We start from the raw sequence: 24,717 nt of genomic DNA, 5'->3' as shown, positions 1-24,717 counted from the left end.
ACCCAATTTGCATCCTGCTTGAAGAAAGAGTCTGTATCAGGAGCAGCTGGTCTTTCACATAGCTGTATCAGTCTGTTAGCTGGTAATTTTCATAAGAGTTCATAATTACTTAATGCCTTTTTATATGGTGGATGTTCTATGGGATGTTCCATGTTCTATATGGGAAGTCTGTGGAAAGATATAATCTGAGTGTGAATTGTACTAGTTTCTGAATAGATAACCGTAAGAGTGCAAAATCTACAAAATTACTTCTCAGCTGGTTTTAGTGTTTGACTCTCTGTGGAAAAAGATACGCAGGCTGGAGCAATTCAGTATAGGTGCTAACAAGAAGCAAAACTTCCTGATTTACCTTTGCAAAGGTGTGAGATAAAGTTTTTATTCCCTTGATTTGCTTCTTCAAAAGTGTGTGCAGGAAGTTAATATCTAAGTCTGAGCTGCATCCCACGTTCAGTCAAAACATACCTTATTTAAGAAGAATGCTAAATTTCTGTGCAATTTCCCTCTTTGGAAAGCGGCAGTTTTAATAAGCTTATTAGGTATAATAAGTTTCAGCAAAGGGGAGTGGATTGTTGAAAGGGAACTCAGAGATGGGTCATGTGTTGATTTTTTTTTTTTTAAAAAAAAAAAAACAACAAACAAACAACAGAAAGCCATCCAGGTTTTTCTATGGGGCGGGGGGGAAGAAAGAACTGAGAATCATACTAATTCTGTGTGAATACAAATAGACAGTGTAATATTCTATATAATGGCAGCAGATTTCTACAACAGAAGTAAATGAGCCTTGTAAATCTGTACCTGGCTAGCTGCATTATCTGCAGCTTTGTATTAGTGATCTTAAACTCCCATAGTTTTTTATTTAGAGTAGAATTTTGGGAACCTGAAACTCCTTCAGCTTTGAAGCATTCAGTATATTCAATAAATGGGTACTTTTCATTTTAAGCACTGCATGTGGCATACTTATTTTTCAGGGTTTGCTATCTTGCTTTTGTCTGTGTTGCCAGTCATTTTGGTTTTTGTGTTCCTGCATGTTGCTGGTTTTTGACTCTAATATTTTTATAAGTATTTAGCAAGTAATGATAGCTGTAAGTCACAGCTGAGTATGCCTGCCTATTGGATTTAGTTTTCTCACAGCAAGACTTCATGGCCTGGTACGCTGAAATATGAGCTTGCATACAGTTTCCTTGCTGAGGAGAAGAATAATGGACTGCAAAACACATTCTGTTGCTATTAGCTTTTCAAGTGGATTGAGCTATTCATCGGAAAAAGAGAGTGCTACAGCAATTAAGTTCATCCCTATGCTCAGTCGGCTTGCCATTTCCAAAAATGAGGTGGACGTCTATTTTGCGAAAAGGCTAATGTTTTATTGATGGTAGAAATTATTAACTAAAACTGAAGCTGGAAACGTGCAAGGAATGGAAGTTTGGAGCACAGTATGAGACTGTAAAGAAATTCTTTAATGTAGGTATTAAGTCCCTTATGACTGTGTCATACACTGAACTGGTTAAAGCACTCTTCGTGGCGAATGGAAAGGCAGAAAACCTTTGGCTTTCACACTCTGCTGCTTATTTTGTGTGTCGATAGAACCTCACTACTGAGACAGTGGTGGTCAGTGAAAGAAGTTGCTCATTTCAAAACAGCTTTATAAACACTGTGCATCAAACCCTGCTTTTCAGCATTTAACGTTTGCTACATACTTTGTCTCTTAAACGAGCATCTCTGTATACATGTGGTCTCAGACAGGGAGCTTTAAGTCCAAGTGAATATTTTGTTACTCTTGGAGGAGAAGGGGTAATACAAACAATTCAGACCATGTTGAACTAGTAGAGTCAGTATGGCAGAGTGTCTTTTGAAGAAGAAAAGGAAAATATTTATTAGAGGACCTTATTTTATCCTTTAGGTTATCGAAGGCTCTTTTCAGGTTAAGCGTATCGTTCTGTTAGTTTTCCCCAAGATACTTCCGTGAAAATGCGGTGGAGTCTCTCCACTGTGGGCGCTTTGGGAGAGCATTGTTTTTCAAGTTGAGGAAACACACACTACAAAAATTCGGTTGTCAATGCCATAGGTATTCTTTGGGTGTAGGAACTGAATAGTTGCTCTGTTCTTTGTTACATTTTAATGTATATACTTAATGTTTTTCAGGAACTCCAGGAAAGAACTTAATGACATACGGTTTGAGTTTACTCCAGGCAGAGGTAAGGCTCCTTCAATTGAATTATTCTGTTATTGCTCAAAAAGATATTTCAGAAATTGATTACCGTTTATGGTTAATACAAACTACTTCTCTGGAATGTTTCCTACTGTGCAGAGCTTTATATTGAACTTCATTTGAACAAGAATAGCACATGTATAGTGGCAAGGTTGCATAATATATAGTATGTATTAGATGACTTGATCGACAGTATACTTTATCAATTTCATGTCTTATTGAAATGATCTATGTGGTTTATAAGATCTTGCATAGCAATATTTACAGCTTTGGAATTTCCATTTTCACATTTGGAAAACATCATAGGAAATGGAATATAGTAGCCATAAAGATGTATGTGGTGAGGGTGGTAATATCTGAGTTCCTTTTGTAATAAAAGAAGTTCTGTTAACAAGTATGAAGTGCACACCATTTTTCAAATGCTGTCTTCAACTGAAAGTTGAGTTGCATCTCTAACTTTGGTATCATCACCAGAAAGAAATTCTGGCATTGAAACTTTAAACTCTACTGCATGCTTGTTGAACTGTATTGGCTTTCCAATGCTAAGAGTTGTAAGAACTTACTTTTGTTTGAAGAAAATGAAGTATTACTGGCATAAAATGCACAGAAGCTGGTATGTTGAGTGAGAAGGTATCATCCTTGTTACATAGGAACCCTTTGAACTGTGAACACATTTCATGTTCCTCAGAAGTCGGTATTCGCTATATTTAGATTAGCCTTCAAAGAGCTTCCACCTAAAATGAATCCAGATTAGAAGAGGTGTGTGTCTTCCTGTAAATCATAGTATCTTTCATGTGCAGTAGTTCTGTGCATGGATATACTCCCTGTTGTCTACCTGCATTTCTCATTGATTTTTGCAATGGGTAATAACGAGAGAGATCTCTTACTTAATTGGGCACAGAGCATCCTGGTTTAGTCACTTGACAAAAGAATTGCTTATGTAACTGCTTAGAGAGTATTTAAGTCATTCGAGAATTCTTACTTGGTCAAAAAATAGAGGATGTGGCATAGTAAAGTACACCAGGGCTGTTCCTAGTAGTCACTGAGGTAGCCAGAAGGCAGCTATGATTCTCATCTTCAGAGCTCTCCAGAAATTGCAGCTAGCTCAGCTATATCGTTTTTCACCGCTGTGTGTTTCTTGAGGAAATGATGCAACTGTGTAACTGCCTCAAAGCATGCTCTCCATGTCGATATTTGGTGTTGAGGCCATATTACAGTTGAGACTTAGCTGGAATTTAGGCTTGTCCTGCTGTTTCCTCCTACTTACCTCTAAGCCTTCTAAAGTCTTTATCCAGGAGCAAGTACTAGTCACAGGGACTTAGGAATTAACCCACTCGGGTACAGCAATTCATGCAAAATCGATCGAAAGCTCTGAATTTCCTGGGTCACAGTATTTAAAAGCTATTTTAAGCCTAAAGCTCAAAATCATGACTGTTCATGTAACTCCTTTGACCCACTGGTGACAAAAAGAAAGCCTATATAGCATGTCTCCATCTTGATATGCAGAACAATGGAGGGGATAAAGAAAACAGTGAAAACAACAGCAAAACATAGTTTATTTTCTTGGTTGTGAAGATGCTGAACTTGTAAACTGTGTAGGAGTACGTAGTTAGATAATAGAGGAGAAATGCTAGTGGCCAGGGGGGTTTGCAATGAATCAAATCATTACCTCATGCGATTTGCTGTGCAGAGGCTGATAAGATAATTATCTTTTTTCCTCCTAATTAAAGATAATTTTGAATTCAAGCCTGCCTCCATGGGTATTTTGGAACTAAAATATATTTCTATTAAATTGCATTGGATGACTGATAGCTTTTGTTGGTTTTTTGTGGGCTCTCATACTTATTCATTTCACCTTTTGGACAGACACAGCAGACGGCGTTTCTCAGGAGCTGTTCTCTGCAGGCCTGGTTGATGGCCATGATGTAGTTATAGGTAAATTACATTTTTCTTTGCAATTACGCTCTTGTGACAAGTTTGTGTTAAATGGATGTGAAAAATGTTTTCTCTAATGCTGGTTTTCACAAAATCCTTTTTGTCCTAATTTTGCTTTCATGTATGCATAGTTCAATCAACAAGCCAATTTTGATACCAGTCCAAAGATTGCTTTTGGAAGTCAGAACTCCTTAGTGGTTTGAGAGGATGATGTAGTATAGAACTCCTGCAGGATTATTTACAATTCAATGATTGATCATTTTTGTACTAACTTCATTTTTTTTGTTTAACAATAACATGATTTTTTGGTAGGATTTTGCAAAATGTGCTTTGGCAGCTCTGAAGTTAGTAAGTATTCTGCCGGGGTTCATGGAAGTAGAAAGAAGCCAGAGTTCAGGATCTATGGAAATTGCACCTAGAGATATTATTTCTATGGTAAAAAAAAGATAATCAGAAATTTTCTGGCTGCTGAGAGGAAAGGTATTTCTCTCTTTTTCTATTCTGTGCTTCAGTAATTTTTTAATTTTTTTTTTTTAATGAAATTCAGTGTCTGGCAAAGATGATTAATTTGGAAGTGCTTATTTCCCTGCAGTTCCTTCTCTTCTTCTGGTTGCTCAAGACCAGTAGGTATATAGTTACCAAAATCAGAGGGGGGCTAGTAGATGCTAAATGTGTGAGAACTGAATCGAGGAATACTAGCAAATCAATCTTTGTGTTGCAGTCAAAGTAGTTCATATCAATTGGTTCAGATATCATTACCAAACTCCATATCCTCCATGATATGGAGAGTGTTTTACAAATCCTTAAGTTCATGTGACTTGCCTGGAAGATTATCTAAATACGTTCTTAGTGCATTTGTAGAGTAGCTAAAGTGTTTCAGAGAGAAGCCAATACTTTTTGCTTTTGTATGTTCAGAATACAGGTTGATTCGAGCTGGTCTAAGAAACAAAAGCCCTACCTATGCTTTTAATTTCTAAAGAAAAAGTATTTAGGAGAGGTTCGCAGATAGTACAGGCTAGCAGGCACTCTTCTCTTAAAGTCACTTCTACTGCACTGTTATTGTAAGGGTTCAGGAGAGAGGGGTAGCTTGTCCTTTGTTGCCTTTTAAACATCCAGTATGAAAATGTCACTACCATACTGCTGCTGATGTTTTTGTTAGAATTTTTGTTGCCACAAGATACCTTACTTCACTTAGAAATAATAAATAAATTTTTTTTTTCTGGCTAGGGGAAGAATTGTATACGTTGGCTATCCCACCTGCCTAGGCAGTCAGCTGGCACTCTGTGTTGCACAGAAGTCAGTCACGGCTGGCAATGCTGCAGTGCAAGCCCTGCTGGGACCCAGTGAGACCCCTTTTCCCTTCTTCGCTCTTCCCTTTTCCCTTTGCTGCAAAGTTCTCTTCCAATGCAAAGTGCCAGTACTTCCATGGAAATGGCACCATGAATGGGATGTTATCATCTTTCAGGGAGACTGATGGGGGAAAGGCAAATGAAGATAAATGTCCCTCATGGCTTTAGTGATGGGACTTTGGTCTTGAAGAAGCGCGAATATTTAAATAAGTAAGGTTTTCCCTAGCAGGCTTGGTTAGAGACACTGTCTAGTTAATAATAGAAGTTTATTTCCTTGCTTAATTCTTGCTTTGAATGTCATCAGACTTTGATTTTTAGCACCATGATGATGGTCCTTCCTGTTCTTTCCTGTTTATCTTTTTATTGTGGTATTAAAAAAAACCTAAGGAAATCAGATTTCTTGTATATAATGAAAGCATTCAACTTAAATTTAATTTCATTTTTATATGTTCATTTTTCTGTTGTAACTTACTTTAAGTTCCACAGGCACAAATTCTTGCATGACTTTGTACTATAATTTTCACTTGTGTCTGCTTCACCCATGAAGTTGTTTAAGTTTTCAAATACATTTGGACATAGTTATCTTCCTAGAAAATGACTTTAGATTTTAAGTTTTACTGAAAGACAAGTTCTGCTAAATGTGATTTTACTTTTAATTAAAAAAAAAAAAGTTGGACTTATGTTAGAATATGTTTGTGATTTGCTTTGGGAAAACTGGCTAAATGTTGTATGGGCATGGAATAAAACAACTTGCATGCAAGCAGATTATTGCAAATTTCAGAATTTCACTGTAGCAGTGGAGTCCTAAGAAATATTTCAGTCCCGTAGTTTAAAGCAATAGGTCATATAAGAGAGCAGATGGTGCTGAAAATGTAAATCTGCTTACAAAACTAATTTTCTGTGTAAAATGATTTTGCCACCTTGCTCACACTCGAAATTAAAAGGTTTAAAATCTTCCTATATAGGAAGAGGGGAATAGTACAGAAGAGCTTGGTTAACCTTCTTCACCAGAAGAACTGATTCCATTAGCTTCCAGATTGAAAGCAGCTGATAAATTACCTTTCACTTTTCAGCTGAAGCATGCAGAAATTCAGCCTCTATAACATGAATGAAAACGAAGTTCCGAGATAGTCTCGTAAAAGTTGTTCCTGTAGTTTCTTTTAATGGAGGTTGGAACATGTAGAGGCTGGGAGAAAAAGGAAAGGTGAAAATACCTGTGCTTATGTTGAACTCAACAATTTGTTGGTGTAACAGCTGATTTTCTGAAAGGACAATTGAGTAGGAGTTAGCAAATACTGTTGTGGCAAGTATGGCCATGGCATACGTGAGCTGAAGCTGTTAGTAGGGACCAGCTGATGTGTAAGTTCTATAGAATTTGCTGCTAAGCATCAACATGCTTCACCTTTTGAGTCTTGCTGGATTTGCTTCACTTAACACAGGCTTTGCAGGAAGATTTCCATTCTGATAAGCAATAAGTTCAGCTACTTGTTCTGCAGAGGAGCAAAAATCCCGTCTTGCATGTTCAGTTCTGGCTACGATTGACTGGTTTCTGTTCTTATTGACAGTAGCGATGTTACACAGGAGGTCCCTAGATCAATGGAATCAGTGCAGAGAATTTTGTTTTAAAGCAAACTAGAGTTTGCAGTACCGGAATAGCTATGTTAAATCATATGAAAGATCTGGAATATTTTTAAAATACATTTTGAGATGAATTATGTCTCCGTGTGTATATGCAATATATGTATATTAGCTAGTAAACATTCATCTAGTAATGCTTTATTATATTTTTGATACTATAAAGGAAACTCAAATCATATCAACAGTCAGTTCTGTTGAAAATCACATAGTTGCAATCCAACTTCACTGGTGTATACAAAGTGTGTATAATTTCAGCGAAGCCTTAGGCCCTTCACTATATTAATGTACCTTTATTTTAGGTATTTTTGTCAAAAAGTATCTGTGAATACCTTGAGCATTATCGAAGATGCACCTTCACTTTTAAATACACCAGACGTTAACTACTGGTAAATGGATATCTGTCTTTGGTGCTGGAGTATCCACTGAGTAATCAGAGGAACAGCTTTTAGTCAGTCAAAACAAAAGCTTCCTGCTGAAGTGCCTAATGTGTTTAGAAGAACCAGCTGAAAACCCAATAGAACATATTTTGAAAGTAGCAAGCTTTTTCATTAACATCTTGACTATTTTCTTAGAAGCATGAATACAATAGATGCCATAATAGTTTGACTAAGGGTTTTGGAGTTGTTAGATTTTTTTTTTTTGGGGGGGGGGGGAGGGGGGGGTGGGGAAGGGGCGGAATAGCCTTTTTATTTGGTGCTCACTGTGGTAAGTAGACAGGACTTAAATTAGCATCTAAAATAAAAAAAAAAAATCACGGCTGTGCATGCATTATTTGGCCATGAGTGCAGAGAACATGTGTCTGACCGAATCCAGAATGACATTATTTCAACGGATGTTAAATAGTAAGTAATATGTATGGTTCCCAATTAATTGCAGTATTAAAGCATTTGAAATTGAAATGGCTGACTGTCTTACAGTATCATGTCTGCTGATGCTGAAGGTACTTTCATACTAAAATGGAAAGATGAAAAAGCAGAAGCCCAGTTTGTTAGAGTACTGTCTGTAACAACATCTTAACTCATAGTGGCGCTGATAATCCAAATCATAGAAAAGCCACAGAGTTACAGAGTGAATATTCTTTTGCTTTCCTTGGTTTTGCTCTGCGTTTGCTTATACCTAGTTTACTTTGCTGTGTTGTTAGATTAATCATCTTTGAAACTGAATGAAGTGATACCTTTTGTTCAACTAATTCTGGCTTTCTTTCTGTAATCAGAAAATGGGATAAGTGCTGCACGAGTAGAAAACATATTGCATTAATTTATGTTCCCAAAGAGCAGTAACGTTGCTATGGGTAGGTGACTTGGATAGCACTACCATTTGAAGGCAGCACAGGTTTGTCATTTAATATCAGTAATGTTTTGAGGTGCACTGATTTTTGTAATCTTTGAGGGAATTTGTTAGAAGTTTTGTTTTTTCTTGTGTCTGTTTATTCTTGTGGTTCAAACTGAGTGAAATAACTGAATTTTTAGGTAAGTGTATCACATTTTTATATGTTCCAAAGCTCAATGTTCCCATGAACTTTCTATTTTCATGAGAAAATGCCTTTATAGACCCTAACAATTAATTTCAAATGATAGACTAAATACTTTGTGTTTACTTTTTAATGTATTATCCAGAAAGGAAACTTACAGATTTAATGAAAACCTGAGTGTATTTTAAGGCAATTTGTAGAGACTCTTGTACCTTCAACCTGTGCACATAACTCCCTCTTTAGCAAGATATGCACATGCATTACAGACAGGAGAATATCTCTAAAATCCCCAGCGTTTAACCTAAGGACTTAAATATTTCAACACATCTGGCTTATTTGGAGCTAATGCATTGAAGGGTGACTCATAATGACTAGACTGCTGGGAGTTCTGGAAGCTTGAGGTACACCCACAGGTAATCAAGCTTTGCATCTAATTGCGCCTTCAAAGTTATTTTAGCTATATGTGTTGTACATAAAAGTTGCACTTGAGAAAGTATATTGTGTGAAACTGGCTGGTTTCATGCAGGTTCTCACCTTGCTGAATTTTCAGTGTGGTGGAAACTGAGAGGTTCAAGGTAAAAAAAACAATATTGTGTTAGGGGAGTAATCACCACTGCTGTAATGTATAAATACGTGATGTAAGAAATTCTCCAAGTGTACAAATTATTCTCCACACATATATGTGTATTCATGTATCATGGTAAATATGCTTGTCTTATAGCCATGGTCAAGTAAATAATAATTTTTAGTTACTTTAAGGAAAAAAAAAAGGTGGAATTGGCAGTTGCCTACAAAGAAAATTCCTTTTTTCAGCATGCAGTCCACCAGTTCCTACTTCACTGTGTAAACGAGGAATAAATCCATCTGTTTATTAGTGGGATTAGTTTGGGTTCTGCTCAGTACAGTAGGTGATAAACTGTTAGGCCTGAAGTGTGTTCCCTGCCCTCACAGGTCTGAATTGTAGTTTTGAAGCCTTTCCTTTCTAGTTAAAAGAAAAAAAGACAACTGTGAATTTGAATCAGAAATTGCAAAGACAGCAATGTAAGTAATGTTGCTCTTTTCAATAGTAATTTAGTTGCTGTTATTTGTTTCCTTGGCATTCACTTCTCTGCAAGTGCTTAGTCTGTCAAAATAAGGATTTATTGAGGTTCTTCAAAGTAGCGGTAGTCTGTATCAGAACCTAACTCCTGCACATCAGGGAGTCTTTTCTAAATATATTTTCCTTGTTTCAAGTTTCAGATATAAGATATTGAAGTAGCCTGGCTGCTATTTCATCTTCTTAATAGTTTCGTCAGAACAATATGTATAATTCATAGCAGAACTCGGGACAGGAGGAGTTGTGAAGATCTGATGGGGAGAGGAGATTACCAAGTAATAATATGCATAGCAGAGTGTGACCTGCCTTATTTCTGCATAGACCTACATTTCAACTCTAGTCCAGCATGATGAAGGTATTTGTTAGACCCGTCTTCAATATCTTGATGACTATCAAACTGTTGTCAAAACTTTTGTCTGAAAGCTAGCACTTGCTTTCTACATTCAGTCATTGGCAAACGATTTTTTCAACCTTGTACTCTGACTCATTCTTTTGTATAGAGAATTTATGACCACAATTTACTGTAATATCTCAGGCTTGTTAAATATCCCTACTAGCAATGTTAGGCAGCAAGTCTAAATTTTTATTTTAAATGTTCATTTGAGACTAGACTGAGGTTTGGAACGCTCAGGATCATCAAAATGCTTTCCTCAAAATGAAGGGGAAAATGTGAAATCTGTATATACTCCTCCCTCATCTTCCTGGATAATCTACCCCATTAGACACATGCAGAATCAATGTCTGAAATAAATAAGCATTTAAGTATCCACATATATTCTACTTACCTTTTTATAACACTTTGTTTTAAATGTGTGGTGGTTTGCCTAAGTGTTCTTCACACACTCTAGGGGGAAAAAAAAATCAATCTGAAACATCAACCTTCTATTTTTTCATAAGTTTCTGGGAAAAGGTACAATTTGCCAGTTATATTAATATTTTAATTTAATCAATAAAAACAATTATCACAAGTCCAGTCTTTTTTTCTTTTTTCTTTTTTTTTTTTTTTTTTTTTTGCTCACAGACTGTAGAATGTAAAACATTACCTTGGGTTCAGATATCCCTACTAAACAATTGAGAATTCGGGAGTTTAGGTAGATTTCTAGCACTAGCTTATTTCATTTTTCATTTTGATACAGTGCTCCTGTTTCATAAAATATACTGTGTCTGTGGGGTGGGAGTTTTTCCGTCGGCTACCTAAAGAAAAATGAAATCTTGTGTATTACTTTATCAGTCCTCGGTTTTCCAATTTTTGTCTGTGACCCCTGGGTATTAATACCCCGTGTTAATGGATCTTAATGTGAAGTCATTTGAGGCCTACTATTATTCCATAAACTCTTTTATTTCTTCAGTTTGAGCAAGGATAAATATTTAAAGTCTTTATTTGTCTGTAGAGGTCAATCAGAAATATTGTCTTTTCCATGTCTTTGTCTGTTCCACTCTTGAATAACATAGCATAATTGGTTAGTTGTTAAAGCTTTGGTCCCAGTCCCCCCCCCCTCCCTTTTTGGAACAAGATACCCTGATGCCAAACTACTAGTTAACATCCTTAAAAATGTCTAAAAAGACGTTAACTAACCTAAACCTTGGTTGTCTGACAGAATAAATGAATTAATACCTAAGTTAAATGAGCACGGATTTTGGTACTAACTAGGAGTAGCACAACCTCCACCTGTGAGTGTTCTGTGCATAGTTTGAAGTATTGCTTGCCTCCTTTCTTTACTATTGCTGTGTGTTGGGCCATTCTTCGGGAGTTGAGGATGGTTTTATTTGGTACAGTTCTTCCTCATGCCTGGTACTTTATACACGCATGAAAGAGCATACATTCCTGGATTTACCATGTTTACAATATTGGCGCTCAGAATCCATATGAACCACAGGGTTCAAATGGTTTTAATAATTACTTTAAGCTATGGGAATTGCACTGTGAAATTGTAGTCCTGTTCATAAGGATGCTGTAGGAGACCTTTTTCAGTGTCCCAGTGTTCCTTTCAAGGGAGAACTGCTTTGGCCTTCTGTTGTCCTGTAGCTGTCCTCTTTAAGCTGTGTTTTCTGATTGTGAGGCTGCAAATCAAGCTGTTGGATATTAAACTATCAAATGTTGAATTGGAGATAGTTTCCTCTGTTTTTATCTGTATCTACTGATGTAGCAATGTGCTTTGAGAATTCAGACAAATTTGTGAGCCTTCATCTCCCTTTGATAAATTCCTAATGACAGCCTCTTCATAAATAATATATTTGTAAATGTTTTTAATGTTTCTTGCCTTATCAGTGTCCAATAGCTTCTTCAGAAGAGAAACCAGGCTTGCTGTTGATCTTTAGATTTTCTTTTATTTCTTTCTTATAAGAATCATGTCTAGCTCCTTGCAGTCTTCTAGCAATAAACACTTGTTAGTTAGCTGTCACAGATCCCAAAATGCTTTAATATTTCCCTTGCTACTGTTCTCGAGCAACACGAACAAAAAGGATTTTATGACTAGCATCCTGATGGGTGAACTAATGGAATCGCGCTGCACTTAAAAGACCTTTTTGACCTTGCTTTGAAAAGCCTTTTAATCTTTCATGTAGACAGTTCGTGAGCTATTAGAATAATATTAGATAATAATAAGAAAGTCGGAGATCTGGAGGAATTGTTACCAAAAGCTCTAAAGGTTGATTGCTTTGATTGTTTGCATAATATGCTATAATCCAGTCCTAGCTAGGTTTTAAAACTTAGTTCTGATTTTGTTATGAAATTGCAAATGCATGAAGTGGTCTTCATACTGTGTAGTATGACATATAAATGAATGTATATATTGCAATGAACCTCTTGCAGTATGTGAAACCGCCTCAAGAGCGTGCATAATAAATTCAGCCCTTTGGAGGAAAGCCCTACCAGCAGCTGAATTTTCAGGAGTGATAATTCAATTGAAAAATACTCCCTGTCACTCAGGCATCCTTCTTCCTAAGACCCATACAGGAGAATACAGCATTAATCCTCAAATCAGCAGACTCCCAAGGCAGTTAATTATGTAGAACTCCATGTGTCAGATGAAAATGGCAAAATAACTGCCTACAGTTGGGGGAGAGGTAATACTTGAAACAATCAGCGGGAAAGCCAATAAATCTGTGGAGCTTTGAGTTTGGCCTCTCTAACAGCAATACCGTTGATGAAGTAGGGAGCAGTTGAAAGTGGCTATTTCTTATAGACTGAGTTTTGGACTACATAAAAATTACTTCACTTTTCACTTATTAAAGATATTTTTCATTTTCTCAGAGCTTATAATTTTTCAGCTTTTTTTTGTGACAGTAATTTTGTGCCTGAATAATGTTTTCCCTTTCCTCTTACCTGAATTTCAGGATTACAATATGCAATAGCTTTGCCAACTGTTGAACCTAAGCATACTGTCAGAGGTTCTCCATCCACTCTTTTCAAAATGGAAAAGCAGATGAATCATTATTCTTTTGAGAACACCCCAGAAATATCATCTCAAGCTTTAGATTCTGCTTGTGTCTGTGTTTATGCCAGATGGCTCTGGCTCAGTTGGCTGGGTCGGCATTGTACTGGAAATAGTTCTACTGTGCTTCATGTAGCTTTATTTACTGTCTCATTAATTTTAACTTTTCCAAAAGTTTTCCCTATTCAGAAGCCATTAGGGTTAGGTTTCATACTGTGTTAAGAATTTTAAATAAACAGGCAGAGCCCTGTCACATTACAGGACCAAAACAGCTATTTGAGACCGCCCAAAATATGGTTATCCTCTTATATTTATTTGTGATCTTGAAGATGGCCTTTTTGGTTCTGTTACCTCAGCTTATATTGATCACTTATTTAAAAATTATAACTTATGTGGTTGGCCAAAATTGTAATATAGCAAAGAGTGATTCGTGGTATATTCTACGTAAATATGCATGCTAGAGGACTGTAGTTATGTGGGGGTTTTTTATTTATTACATCTGCAATTAGCAGCCTGTGTTGCGTATATTTATATGCTGGGTTTGACCTTTTATCCTATTGCGTGTTCTGCAAGTGCAGACACTTATTTTGTCAGAGTGGCACAACCATTTGTCACTGAGCAAAACCTGCAAAAGAACCTGGAATGATTTGTGGTACATAGGTTGATTATATGTCCTTCAGAAGCCTTCTGAAGAAAGCAGAACGGCACCTCATTTATTGTTGTAAACAACAAAAAGCCTGTTGTGCTAACTGCTGCTAACGTTTGAAGAGGGCTTTTGCTCCAAGGCATGATTTGAAGTATATTCTATTTACTTGAGGTTACTGCTGGCAAAGGTTTTTCCATCACCACTTAATTTTTTCCTGCAGTTATCTTGTTCATGTTTCTTCTTCTGACTTTTATAGGAGCATGGCTATAACATCTTGAGAAAGCACTGTAAAATAAAGTTGAGTCTAGTATATCCAGGCCTTGTAGAAACAGTGAATTCCCCACAGGATTTGAAATTGTCAATTAGTGCTACTTGCAGGCAAACTAATCTGCTGTGAATTTCAGAAGTACAACATCCAAGGCATGACTTCAGAGTACTTCAAAGGAAAATGGCTTTGTCAATAGGAACTATAGTATACTTAACTTAGAGATAAGGAGTAAAGTAGAATCCAGAGACACATATTTTGCAGCGCTCTCTACTTCTCCAAATAATGTAAGTATCAGTGGAGAGAACCATTCCTACCTCTCTAGAAACTCCTAATGTGAAACTTCTTTTCACTTGAGGGAGAGCATTACTGTATTAAATGGACTTTGTTCAGTGACTTGCAGTAGAAGAGTTGTTGGGAGCGTGGGGGAGGGAGAGGTGGTGAGAGTGGGATGGTTATTTTCCTCCCTAGTTGTTTGCAGATGTGGTTGGGTTCATCTGCATTTAGAAACTTTAGGCTCATTTTTCGTATTTAAGCCAAATTAAAACTTTGTATGTGAACTGTACTAGGAGGGTTAGTGAATCTTGACCTAGTAAATAATTTTCCGTGACGAAAAGAGCCTAAATTTAGTAGCTGGGGGAGATGCTCATCAGTAAAGCCTAATAGCAGTTCCACTTAAAAGTAATTGGTTTTCTTTCTTGCCTGATGTGATCAGTAATTCTGAATAGGGCTGAACAATAGCGGCAACTGCTTGTATGTGAGAACATTGTTTACTGTTGTGAACGTATATAGTCTGGCATGAATATCTCGGTGTCTTTTGGGAGACTTTGCATACTTAGTGGTCCAAACTCTGTAGGTTTAGTAATAGTCCTGAATTTGTAGAAGTATATTTGTAATAGCAGTAAGTCAGTTATATTTAATGCAACTGATAGCATAATTTAATTGCATTTAAAGTAGGATGAGTATTCCACGCTAGAGTATGTTGTTCTACTTGTAATTTTGAGGATGTCTTTACTGTAGTTAAGATGGGATTCCCAAACTTTCTGGAGAAATAATTGGAAGGCACTGCAGGCTGGCTTTCAGGAAGGATTTTGAACTGCTTGGATGGCTTCTGCTGCCTGTGCTGCAAGCTTTGTTTCTAAAGGAAGTTAATGAAAATAGAGATGCCAGGGACATCTGCAGTTCATAGGTTACTGCTGTTTTTCCTAGCTGACTATATCAGGCCCCAAAAGATTCCAGTTACCAGCTGAGCCCAGATCTTCAAGATGTTTACGTGCAGAGACTCATGCCCCAGTGCTATGTACTTATAGAGGTCCTAGAATCTTTGGCTTGCACTAAGGTGAAAAGGATAATGATTGTCTCATCCCTAAAAAAAAGGAACCATATTTTAAGTAGTTTCCTGAAACGCAGACTTAGGTATTCAAATTCAGACAGTCATCTCTAATTGTTGGCCTTGCAGTCTAAATAAGGACAAGACCTAGCAAAACAAAAGCAAGGGATTAGAAAAATGAAAGAGATACCAACAGGACTGTATGGTTTTGCTAGGTAAATACACACACATATTTGATTCTTAGTTGATGATAATTACTTATGCTTTCAGATATTGCAGGAAGAGCAGGCCTTTGGGGGGATTCACATTCACGGTGACTTGACTGAATGGGATTAATGACGTTATTTTGGCAAAATAATTTTTATTGCCATTCTGTAAAGACCAGAAAATATAAAACACAGAGTACCAAAAGTCACAGGTGAAACGCTAGTTTTACTTGAAAAATGCTGAATGCGTATAATTGAAATTGAAAAGATATCTCTGTAGAAAACTGCAGGTGTGACTATTTTTTATGTAAACTTGTATTCTACTATTATGGACTCTTTGCAGGTCTGCTTTCTCATTTTCAAGCATAGCCTGAAAACATCTGGCATTACTCCCTTAAATCCTCCTAATCTTCTGTTTGATTAAACATGCCCCACTCTAGTTATGGCCCATCAGAGAAGCAAAAATAAAGCATATTTCATATGCTTGCTTCAGATGTTTCTCTAGCATTTATATGTAAAAATTTTTGGCTTGTGTTCATACTAAAAGTAAAGACAAGTGAACAAATAAAACTGTGTCCCTGTAGACTTTTAATGAGCACTATTCTTTGAAAAGCAGTTTTCTTGAAGACTGATATCCATCTAAAATGTCACTCCTTTCTGGTATGGTGTTTAATTAACCAAAAAAATTAATTAGAATTAACTATTTACATGTATTGCTAGTTTATCTTTTGCTATTTTTTCTTTGAAAACTTTAATTTCTTCCCTGGTAAAGAATCAGCAGGAAGGTTAGGGTTTTTTAAGATTTTTGATAATACTTGTGAAGTCCTCAGTGCTGCTTTCCACTGTATGATAGTTCATTAAAACACTTGCTGATAATGGGCTGCTGTTTGCAAGTGCAGGAATAGTAACTTTGCCAGTAACTTTGGCTAAGGGCAGCTGGAAGTTTTTGCGTTCAGGCGAAATAGCCAAGCCAACTTGTCTTAGTTGTTCTACAGCTGCTCAACATTAAATGAAAGGCTGCCCCTCCTGAAGATGAGCATGCATTTGAAGCTCATCTTTTTGTAACATTTTATAATAGGTGAAGTTAGAAATCTTTGGATTTAGGACCCAATCCTATCTGGTTTTGTAGCACTGTGTCTCCATTTCAGTGAAACCAGCTAACACGAACTGGAGAATTTGTGCTTTCCCTTTTTTTTTTTTTTTTTTTAAAAAAAAAAAGACCTGTTTTATGAGGATTTGGATAAGCCAGACCTGCTTTTGAGTGCATGATCCTATTTTATAGATTTTTTTAAGACATAAAAAATTGAAGGTATTCTATCCTGACTTCAGGAGCTATGAGGCTGAACACTCCTTTTTGCCTGTGTATGAGGTTCTAAGTATTAATTGTAATGAAAAGCATTATCTGTATTTGCATGTATTTTATCAGGTAGGAGATATTGCAATAAAATTGACTTACTGATTGTGAAAGTGAATTGTGTGATTAAAATAAAAACTGTTTGTAATGACTAGAATAAAGAAGACTATGAATAATGAAGCTTTAAAACCAGAAAGACTTTCTATTGTAGTGCCTGTAGTTGAGTTCATTTAACTGTGAAGGTTAATTTTTTTCATTCCAAAAACTGTTCTGTACAAAATGTACCTTATGCTTGCTTTTAAGGCTTGTTTTTAGTTTCAAACACCCTTTCATCCCTGGTCAAATTTGTTACAGATAAACAACCCTTGGTGCCATTTCAGTCGTATAAAGAAAATGAGAGTGCAAAAAATTTAATTTGCATTTAACAGTGGTAGATTGGCCTAATTGTTTGCTTCTCTAAATTCCCTTGCCAAACACAGTACTTCCCCCTGTGAGGCCAATTTCTGTTACTACACTGTGAATCATATATGATCAGGCACAGTAGGAGTGAAAATTTTATCATTGTGATGTTAGAAGATGGAGGAAGTAGGAACCTGAGTTTGTAGCAGTAGGACATTCAACATGCAAATGTTTGCTGTGTATCTTCCACCTTATGAAGTCTGTGGAAAGTATTATTTATGGAGAACATCTCTTTTCTTGCTTCTCTGCTTTATGGTACTTACCTACTTGGTGTACTAAGAAATGTCTGCTACTTAATACCTGCTTATCTCTCTTTTAAAATCTTGTCTAAAAAAGACAAATCTTGTCTCTGCCAATGTGGAGTCTTTACCTCATGCTGATGTCCTGTTGATGACATCCTGTGCTCATAAGTCAGTCTTGAACAAAGGCTCTCAATGATTCGGTCTGAGTTAGCTCAGGATCTATGGCTGTGCAAAGCTGAGGAGCAAGTTTAGTAAACGTACAAAGCTGAAAGCAGCCAATTTTTTGGTCAAGATTAATAGTAGCAATATTGTAAAAAATAGACCAATTAAAAGTGTGACTTTGGTGTTTTGATAGAAAAAGGTTTTATTATTTTCCTGCCTCGTCCTCTGTTTTCGAGGAGTAAATTATTCCCTTCCTGCTACTTCTGCTATGGCATACGGCTTCCGTCTTTGGACACTTGGGCTCTGTAGATCTAGTTAAACTGTTTATTGCTGTTGCATCACAAATCTCGGTCATGCTTACTGAGAGAATAGTTTGAAGATCAGCTCCTTCTGTATCACTCTCTTGTTTTTGCTCATTTTTCTTTTGGTAGTGAGCTGTAACAGATCACCAAGAGTCTGTGTGGGTACTAATGCCAGCCCAAAAAAGGGACAGAAGCACACACATAAAGCCAGGAGAAACAGAAGTTAGAGGGGACAGTGACCTCAGCCTTCTCCTAGAAACTTGTGCTGATGGTGGCCCTGCCTGTAGTAGAAACATGATATAAATCATGACAGCCATCAGCTTATCCTTGGCTGTGTGATTCTACCATGATTTTCCTTGCACTTGCATTTGTGTGATTGTTAATTGTTTATGGAATAGACTAAGCTGAAAATTAGTAGTTATTTTTTTCTTCATTTGGTTTTCAGGCAGATTTTTCCCCCGAATCAGTTCACATAGTCAAAAAGTATCAGTGACTGCAAAAGAAAGGAGGTAGGATTTATGGCAGCCCAACTGCCCTCTGACTTTCAAATGACAGCTAGAGAGTGATTTAAATTATTCAAGTGGTAATTTACAGACATGTATGTGCGTAGAATTAAGTAGAAAGTTCAACATGAGGCTTGATGTCATGTTGAATGCAATTTTCTATAAATCATATTTTTTACATACTTTATTTTACAGTTGCTGCTAACTTACAGAAGATAGTAGATGATCCAAAGGCCTTGAAAACATTGACTTTTAAGTTGGTAAGTAAAAGCATGAAGGGAAGAAACAAACTAAATATCACAGTATTCACACAGAGTCTGGATTTTATCTCACTGACAGCTATTTTGCTGAATAAATGTGTTGACAGATAAGATGATTGAAATTGCCATGTGTGAGAGAAAAAAAACCTAAAGCCTGTTTTGACAGGACATTAGGGATATGTACAGTCACACAGGTCCATTCACATGAGTTCTGAGGAAGTATAAGGTTTAGGAGAGAAACTGCAGGAAAAAAAACCCTGGGAAGAATTGCAGAAACAAGTAAAGCAGAGAAAACCGTAGTAGTTACGTTAACTCCCCTCCACCCCAACTCCCTCAGCTCTGCCCTGGCTGAAGTGTCCTCTGCTAATGGATGTTTTGTTCCAATCCCATTTTTTCCAACACCTGCCACCATTTTTCTAGCATGCAGGTCACCCTTTCCACGGCTTGTTTCTCCTTAGTTCTTCCCTTCAACCTTCTTTCAATTGACCATCCACACTTGCAAGTTGATCTTGCTCCCACTGTATTTTATTACTGTTTCTCCCTCACCACCTCTTTCTGTCTTCTGTGTATGACATCAGACCCTGGTTTTGGGCCTGGCACTGTTTTCTCTGGACCATGGGTCCTAGTTTTGGTTGATTTTGATGCTATCATGATAGATCTAATTTAATATTAATAACTTTACATTGCAAAAACTTAATTCAGAATTGATGTGCTGTATTTGTTTTCATTTCTTGCTAAAATTAAGTTGAAAAATTTACATACCTAAAGTTATTGAATGATTAGCTATGTAAATACCAAACTCTTACCAATTAGCTTTCAGCACCCCTGGCTGAGAGTGACTCAGCCGCGTATGAAAGACTAGACTGAATGTCTGTTAGATAAGTAGGTCTCCAGAATCACAGCTTTGTTTATAAAAGCAGCTGCTTCAGATGAGAGCCATTTTTAGAGAGTAAGTGACCTAGTTGATGATAATGTATTAATTCAGGATTGTTCTTCCCATGTCATTTTTTAAATAGAGATTTGAGTAGTTTTAACTGACTAAATCATTTGGACTCATTTTTCCTCTACAGTCCAGTAAAATCACCATAATTTACATGTTTCTTTTGAGAAGGGTTTGGAGTGGGGGAATAAGGACATGTAACTCAAATTGTTTTGTTTCTGTGGACCTTACTATCTAAATATAGCTTAAAGGATGATGCTTCTCTTTGCAGCTCATCTGTGTTCTTGCTGTCTAAACATCTGACTTAGCTTTATTGTATAGTCAATGGCATCTTACCAAGAGCATTTAGATACATAGATACTCCAGAGGGTCTGTAAAAGTCTGGGTTTCTAGTTCACACACTTGAAATAGAGGCTTGAGGTTCCAAAATGTAGTGTCCCATGGTATCCAGTTAATGTTTATATACCTTGAAAACAAATCCTCTTGAAAATTTAGGTTGGGGTATTTCTGTGATTCAGTTGGGTTTATTGCTGGGGTGCAGTCAACGTCACATGGTATTTCAGATTCCAGTGAGTGAATGCTGTTACAATCCTACTTCTTACCATAATCAGAATTAATAGACAATCCAAAATTAATGTCTTTGTTCCTTCTCAAGGTAAGTTCCATTGGTGATGGAACAATTCCTGAGATTAGTTTTTAACCTAAGTTTCTTCCTGATATTTTTAACCTAGATTTCCTGCGTTAGTTCCCTACTTCCCGGGAAAAGAACATAACCACAAGAAGTATCCTAATTTATTCTTATCCTTGGATTAATTTAATATATGTTCCGTTTCTACCTGTTTCTATATTGTGTAATAGAGTTGCTAAATGAATTGTTGCCTAGAACTCTGTCATTGGTTTGTATGCCCTACTGAGTCTTCGTTACCTCTTCGCAAGGTCTCACTGAATTTGAGAGCACTTGTATACAACTTGATTAAAACACATTTTGTTGGTAAATATTTCATGGGGATTCAAAGTCTAAATGTAGCTAATCCTATATCCATCCAGAGAATTCAACTGAAAAGGACTCTTTAGTCTAGGATTAGTTACTACTATTTGTGGACAAGGAATCTGGCTAGTATCTCACTGCTTGCACATTGCTTTTGCTGGTATTTTGCTGGTATATAATATTTCTATTCAAACAGCAAGCGCTTTCATCTTTGGGGAAAAAAGAGCAACTTATGTCTTAACTGTTTTTATCTTTAATTATTTCCAAAATGGTAAAGAAAGTTATTAAAGCGAGGTGTCTGGATGAATCTGCCTTTAAGGTTGGATCTCCCTCTTGCATAATTTTTTAACAGTGCATCTTTGATCTTATAATGATGTAATTCTGCAGAACATACATAGTATTAAACCTCTCTTAGCTGACTTGGCTAATACAGAATGATGATTTCCCTGCAGGATCCAGCTGTCCACACTTTGGGAAGGAGGCTGCTTTAATACACAAGTGATCTTGGCAACACTCAAGGAAACACAAAATTATTGCGCAGCATAATTTGCATTTTATGTAAGGATTTTTAGGATGAAAAAGGGAGGAAAAAACCAATTAAGGAATGAATGCATTCAGTCACTAAACAGTGACTTGCAAATACTAAGAGCTTTGCTTGTAGGTTGCAGTTCGTATATGGTAGTTGTAGTTACGCTAAGCACAAAATATAAGCTAATAGGTTCTAGGTGCATTAAATATTAGGCAATATTTATTGATAAGGAAGGCATTTAAAAATCTATATGCACCTAGATATGTTATTTAGCCTCGCTTTGAGGAGATTGATAGCTAGCTAGAGTGTAGAATGATGTTAATAATATTAGCTCTTTTTATCATGATATTTTAAGTGCAAAATTCAAACTCCATTTATTTAGTAAATTCCCAATCCAAAAACCATTGAGATATCTTAGTAATAACCAATGGTGATGATCTCAGATCTTTAACTTGCTGCTTCAGTGGAATAAGACCTGTGAAATACTCTCCGAAGAGAGAACTTCTGTTCTCTGTGTCTGATCAAAGTAAATTTGAAGGAGTAGCCTGATGTAATGCTTCCACAAGTAATGAGTGGGTTTATTTTTGGTCATGAAAACTCAATGGATAATGTCACTCGGTGCACCTTGTGTGCACAATCTGAGAGCTCTTTTCCTTATATTGCATATACACAAACCAGTTCTACTAAAGGATTCAACTGCTACTAATGCATAAAAGGATCAAGAGCATTTTTATAGGGTGAACCAATTGTTCTGGCGATTTTTTGGGGGGTATGCCAAAGAGTCTGAAGGCATCTGTCATAAGTAATTTACCATTACACACTGTTCATCCAATTGTGTTATTATTTTGATTTATCTACCACACAGATGAAGAATGCATAAAAAATTCATTTAAAATGAGGTCACTTCTGTCCTACAGAAGCAAGTTTTCTATTTAAAAATCAAAATATAAAAATATTTTGCCTACAGCGTGTGTAATTTTTTTTAAAGCAGACCTAAAGTAACAGTTCGGTCCTGAGCAAGGTGGTTTTATATTCTTACTGTTATTTGTGAAAAATGAACTGATTACTTGTGCCAGTTTGTACTGTGACAGACTTTACTGAAGAATCTCAACTGTACAATTTTAAGTACTAGATTGTACTGTCAGAAAGGAGCTGTCCTTTTGCAAATATTAGTATTTACTCTTCGTAGACTGCTTTAATCTCTTGTTTAAAAATTCAGTGGATTGTATTCCAAACAGACTTGATAGCTGGACTCATGAGGCATTTGGTGGCTACAGCACAACGGTAAAAGGTGGATTCTATACATGTAGGTTATTTGCTCTTCATGAGTGAAAACAGCATGCTCACATGAAAAAGCAAATTTGGCTCCAGTCTGGAAAGTTTGGGTTAAAGAATTTGGGTCTTTAAGTGTTCATTTCCCAGTATTTTTTTCATAATTTTTAATATTGATTAAAAGAGTTTGCTAAAATTCAGGATGCAGTTGACTGACACTGATGGAAGATACACCAAGCAGTCTTAAAGCTTTCCTTCGACTAAGCTGTTTGCTGACTAGGCGATAAGGGGAAAACTTATAGCCTGGCTGTCAAATCATCCTTCGTAGCATGGTATACTAAACATTTCTGTTTGTACTTGCAGGCCTCTGGCTGTGATGGCACTGAGATTCCCGATGAAGTGAAACTGATTGGGTTTGCTCAGTTAAGTGTCAGCTGATGTCTGTCCCTTGACCCCAAGCCGAATTGTGAGATTGCGAAGAGGCCAGCTTAGATGCAAAGGAAAATTAATGCACCACACACTGAGTTCTGCTTCATTCTCTAGCAATTCACAAAGTCAGAACAAGCAAAGCCCACAGCTACACCGCTGCTGCTAACATTCAAAATGCTACTAAATGTCTCTTAGCAGTTGATTTGGATTCCCCCTAAGTAAAAAGCCTGTGGAAATGCACTCAGGTGGCTGTATTTATTGGTTACAAAAGGAATTTTCTATCAAGCTTACTTCTTTCATAAACTTTGAGTGATACTATTTTACCTGTACTTGTGGTTGATAATACTGCCTCTGTTCTGTTCTATCTAGAAATTAACATAAATATAAAAGTTAATTATTAGCTAAACTTGAATTCTAGTTTTAAAACTGACTGTGAATTTTATTTTTCATATATTTATGCATTACACATCCTAGTAATAAGAAAATGATTTGACTTGATTATGTACTATTTGCAGTTAATCTCCCATTATTTAAAAAAGTTTCAGGTATATCTTTGAAGTATTTGGTAACTTCTAGGGTTTTTTAAAAATTAATTAATTAATTAGGCATTAGCAAGCTTTGGTTGTGTGTCTAAAAACCAGTCCACAAACTGATTGTCAAGGGAGTGGGAGGTGCCTTGCAGACACCAATGTTTTAAGAATGTGCCTGAGGCTGCTTAAATAAATAATCTCCATTTCCTAGAAGTACCATACATATGGTACAATATATATAAATATATATAGTTATCTGAGCAAGGAGGGGATATACAGTAGCAAAGGTGTTAGAGTATTTTGACTATGCTTTATTGGGGAGTCTATGAGCTAGAACTACTTCGAATTGTTGTTGTTAAGGTAGACTGCTTACTGTGTCCATCTCTGATCCGACTTATCCTTAATGATAGAAACCGGTTTCATACAGGTGATAAAAACTTGAAGAATGGAACTGAAGCTTTACTTGAAGTTCTGCAAAATACCAAGGTGGAGTAAAAATAATAGGGCTTTGTGCAATGATCAAGTAAAACTCTGTTACAAAGAAAACACTTCTGACCCAAGTAGTCTTATGCTTAACCTGTGACATAGATGTTATGGAGCTAGCGAACCTTAGAGACTTTCAAATTTGGAGACGTGTTTCTTGGAGGTTACAATTTAAACTACTTCCTAGCTAATCCTAGATAATCGGCAGCTCTTTAATGTACTGAAAACGGCAAATATATATTATTACGAGAAGTTATTTATAATGCCTTGTCATAATCGTTGAGGTGTTCTAGAGCCATTTGCGTACGACTCAATGTAATCCCATCCCATCCTACTGTTTACATGATGATTACTCCAAGATGACTGCAAAGGTTAAAAAAATAAAATAAAAATAAAAGTGTATTGCACAAACACATTTGTATTTTGAATTTCCATGCTCTGTGTGCATTTTGATGGCGGTGTGGCAGGGTGAAGTTAAACATGTCTGCTGCCCTTACTTAGTTTATGAGCAGCACCTGCGCAAGGGACCTGGTTCCTCGCGCTGGGGAGGAGGAGGGGAGAAAACCCTGCTTTCTCGCTCATGGGAGAGAGTTGCTCTTGACCGCTTGCTTTCCAGTGCTTTGCATAAGCCATTTTTAAGACTCCTAAGGTGTTTGTACTTCAAGAAATCGTTTGGTTGTTCGGGGCA

At 36.6% G+C, this 24,717-nt stretch overlaps 1 protein-coding gene across 1 annotated transcript in view; it reads left to right on the top strand.

Moving 5' to 3' along the window:
• STK39 (serine/threonine kinase 39) overlaps positions 1 to 24,431 on the top strand; it is a 107,382-nt gene extending 82,951 nt beyond the window's left edge. The window contains exons 14-17 of the mRNA XM_075153124.1: positions 2,140 to 2,192; positions 4,073 to 4,141; positions 18,794 to 18,858; positions 22,951 to 24,431. Coding sequence (XP_075009225.1) covers positions 2,140 to 2,192; positions 4,073 to 4,141; positions 18,794 to 18,858; positions 22,951 to 23,025 — 262 coding nt within the window. The 3' untranslated portion in view covers positions 23,026 to 24,431. The remainder of the gene's footprint in view (positions 1 to 2,139; positions 2,193 to 4,072; positions 4,142 to 18,793; positions 18,859 to 22,950) is intronic.
• Positions 24,432 to 24,717: the final 286 nt, after the last annotated feature.

This window comes from Calonectris borealis, chromosome 6 (genome assembly GCF_964195595.1).
Source record: "Calonectris borealis chromosome 6, bCalBor7.hap1.2, whole genome shotgun sequence".
In the NCBI taxonomy this organism is placed as follows: Eukaryota; Metazoa; Chordata; class Aves; order Procellariiformes; family Procellariidae; genus Calonectris; species Calonectris borealis.
This window is presented reverse-complemented; position numbering and strand designations above follow the sequence as displayed.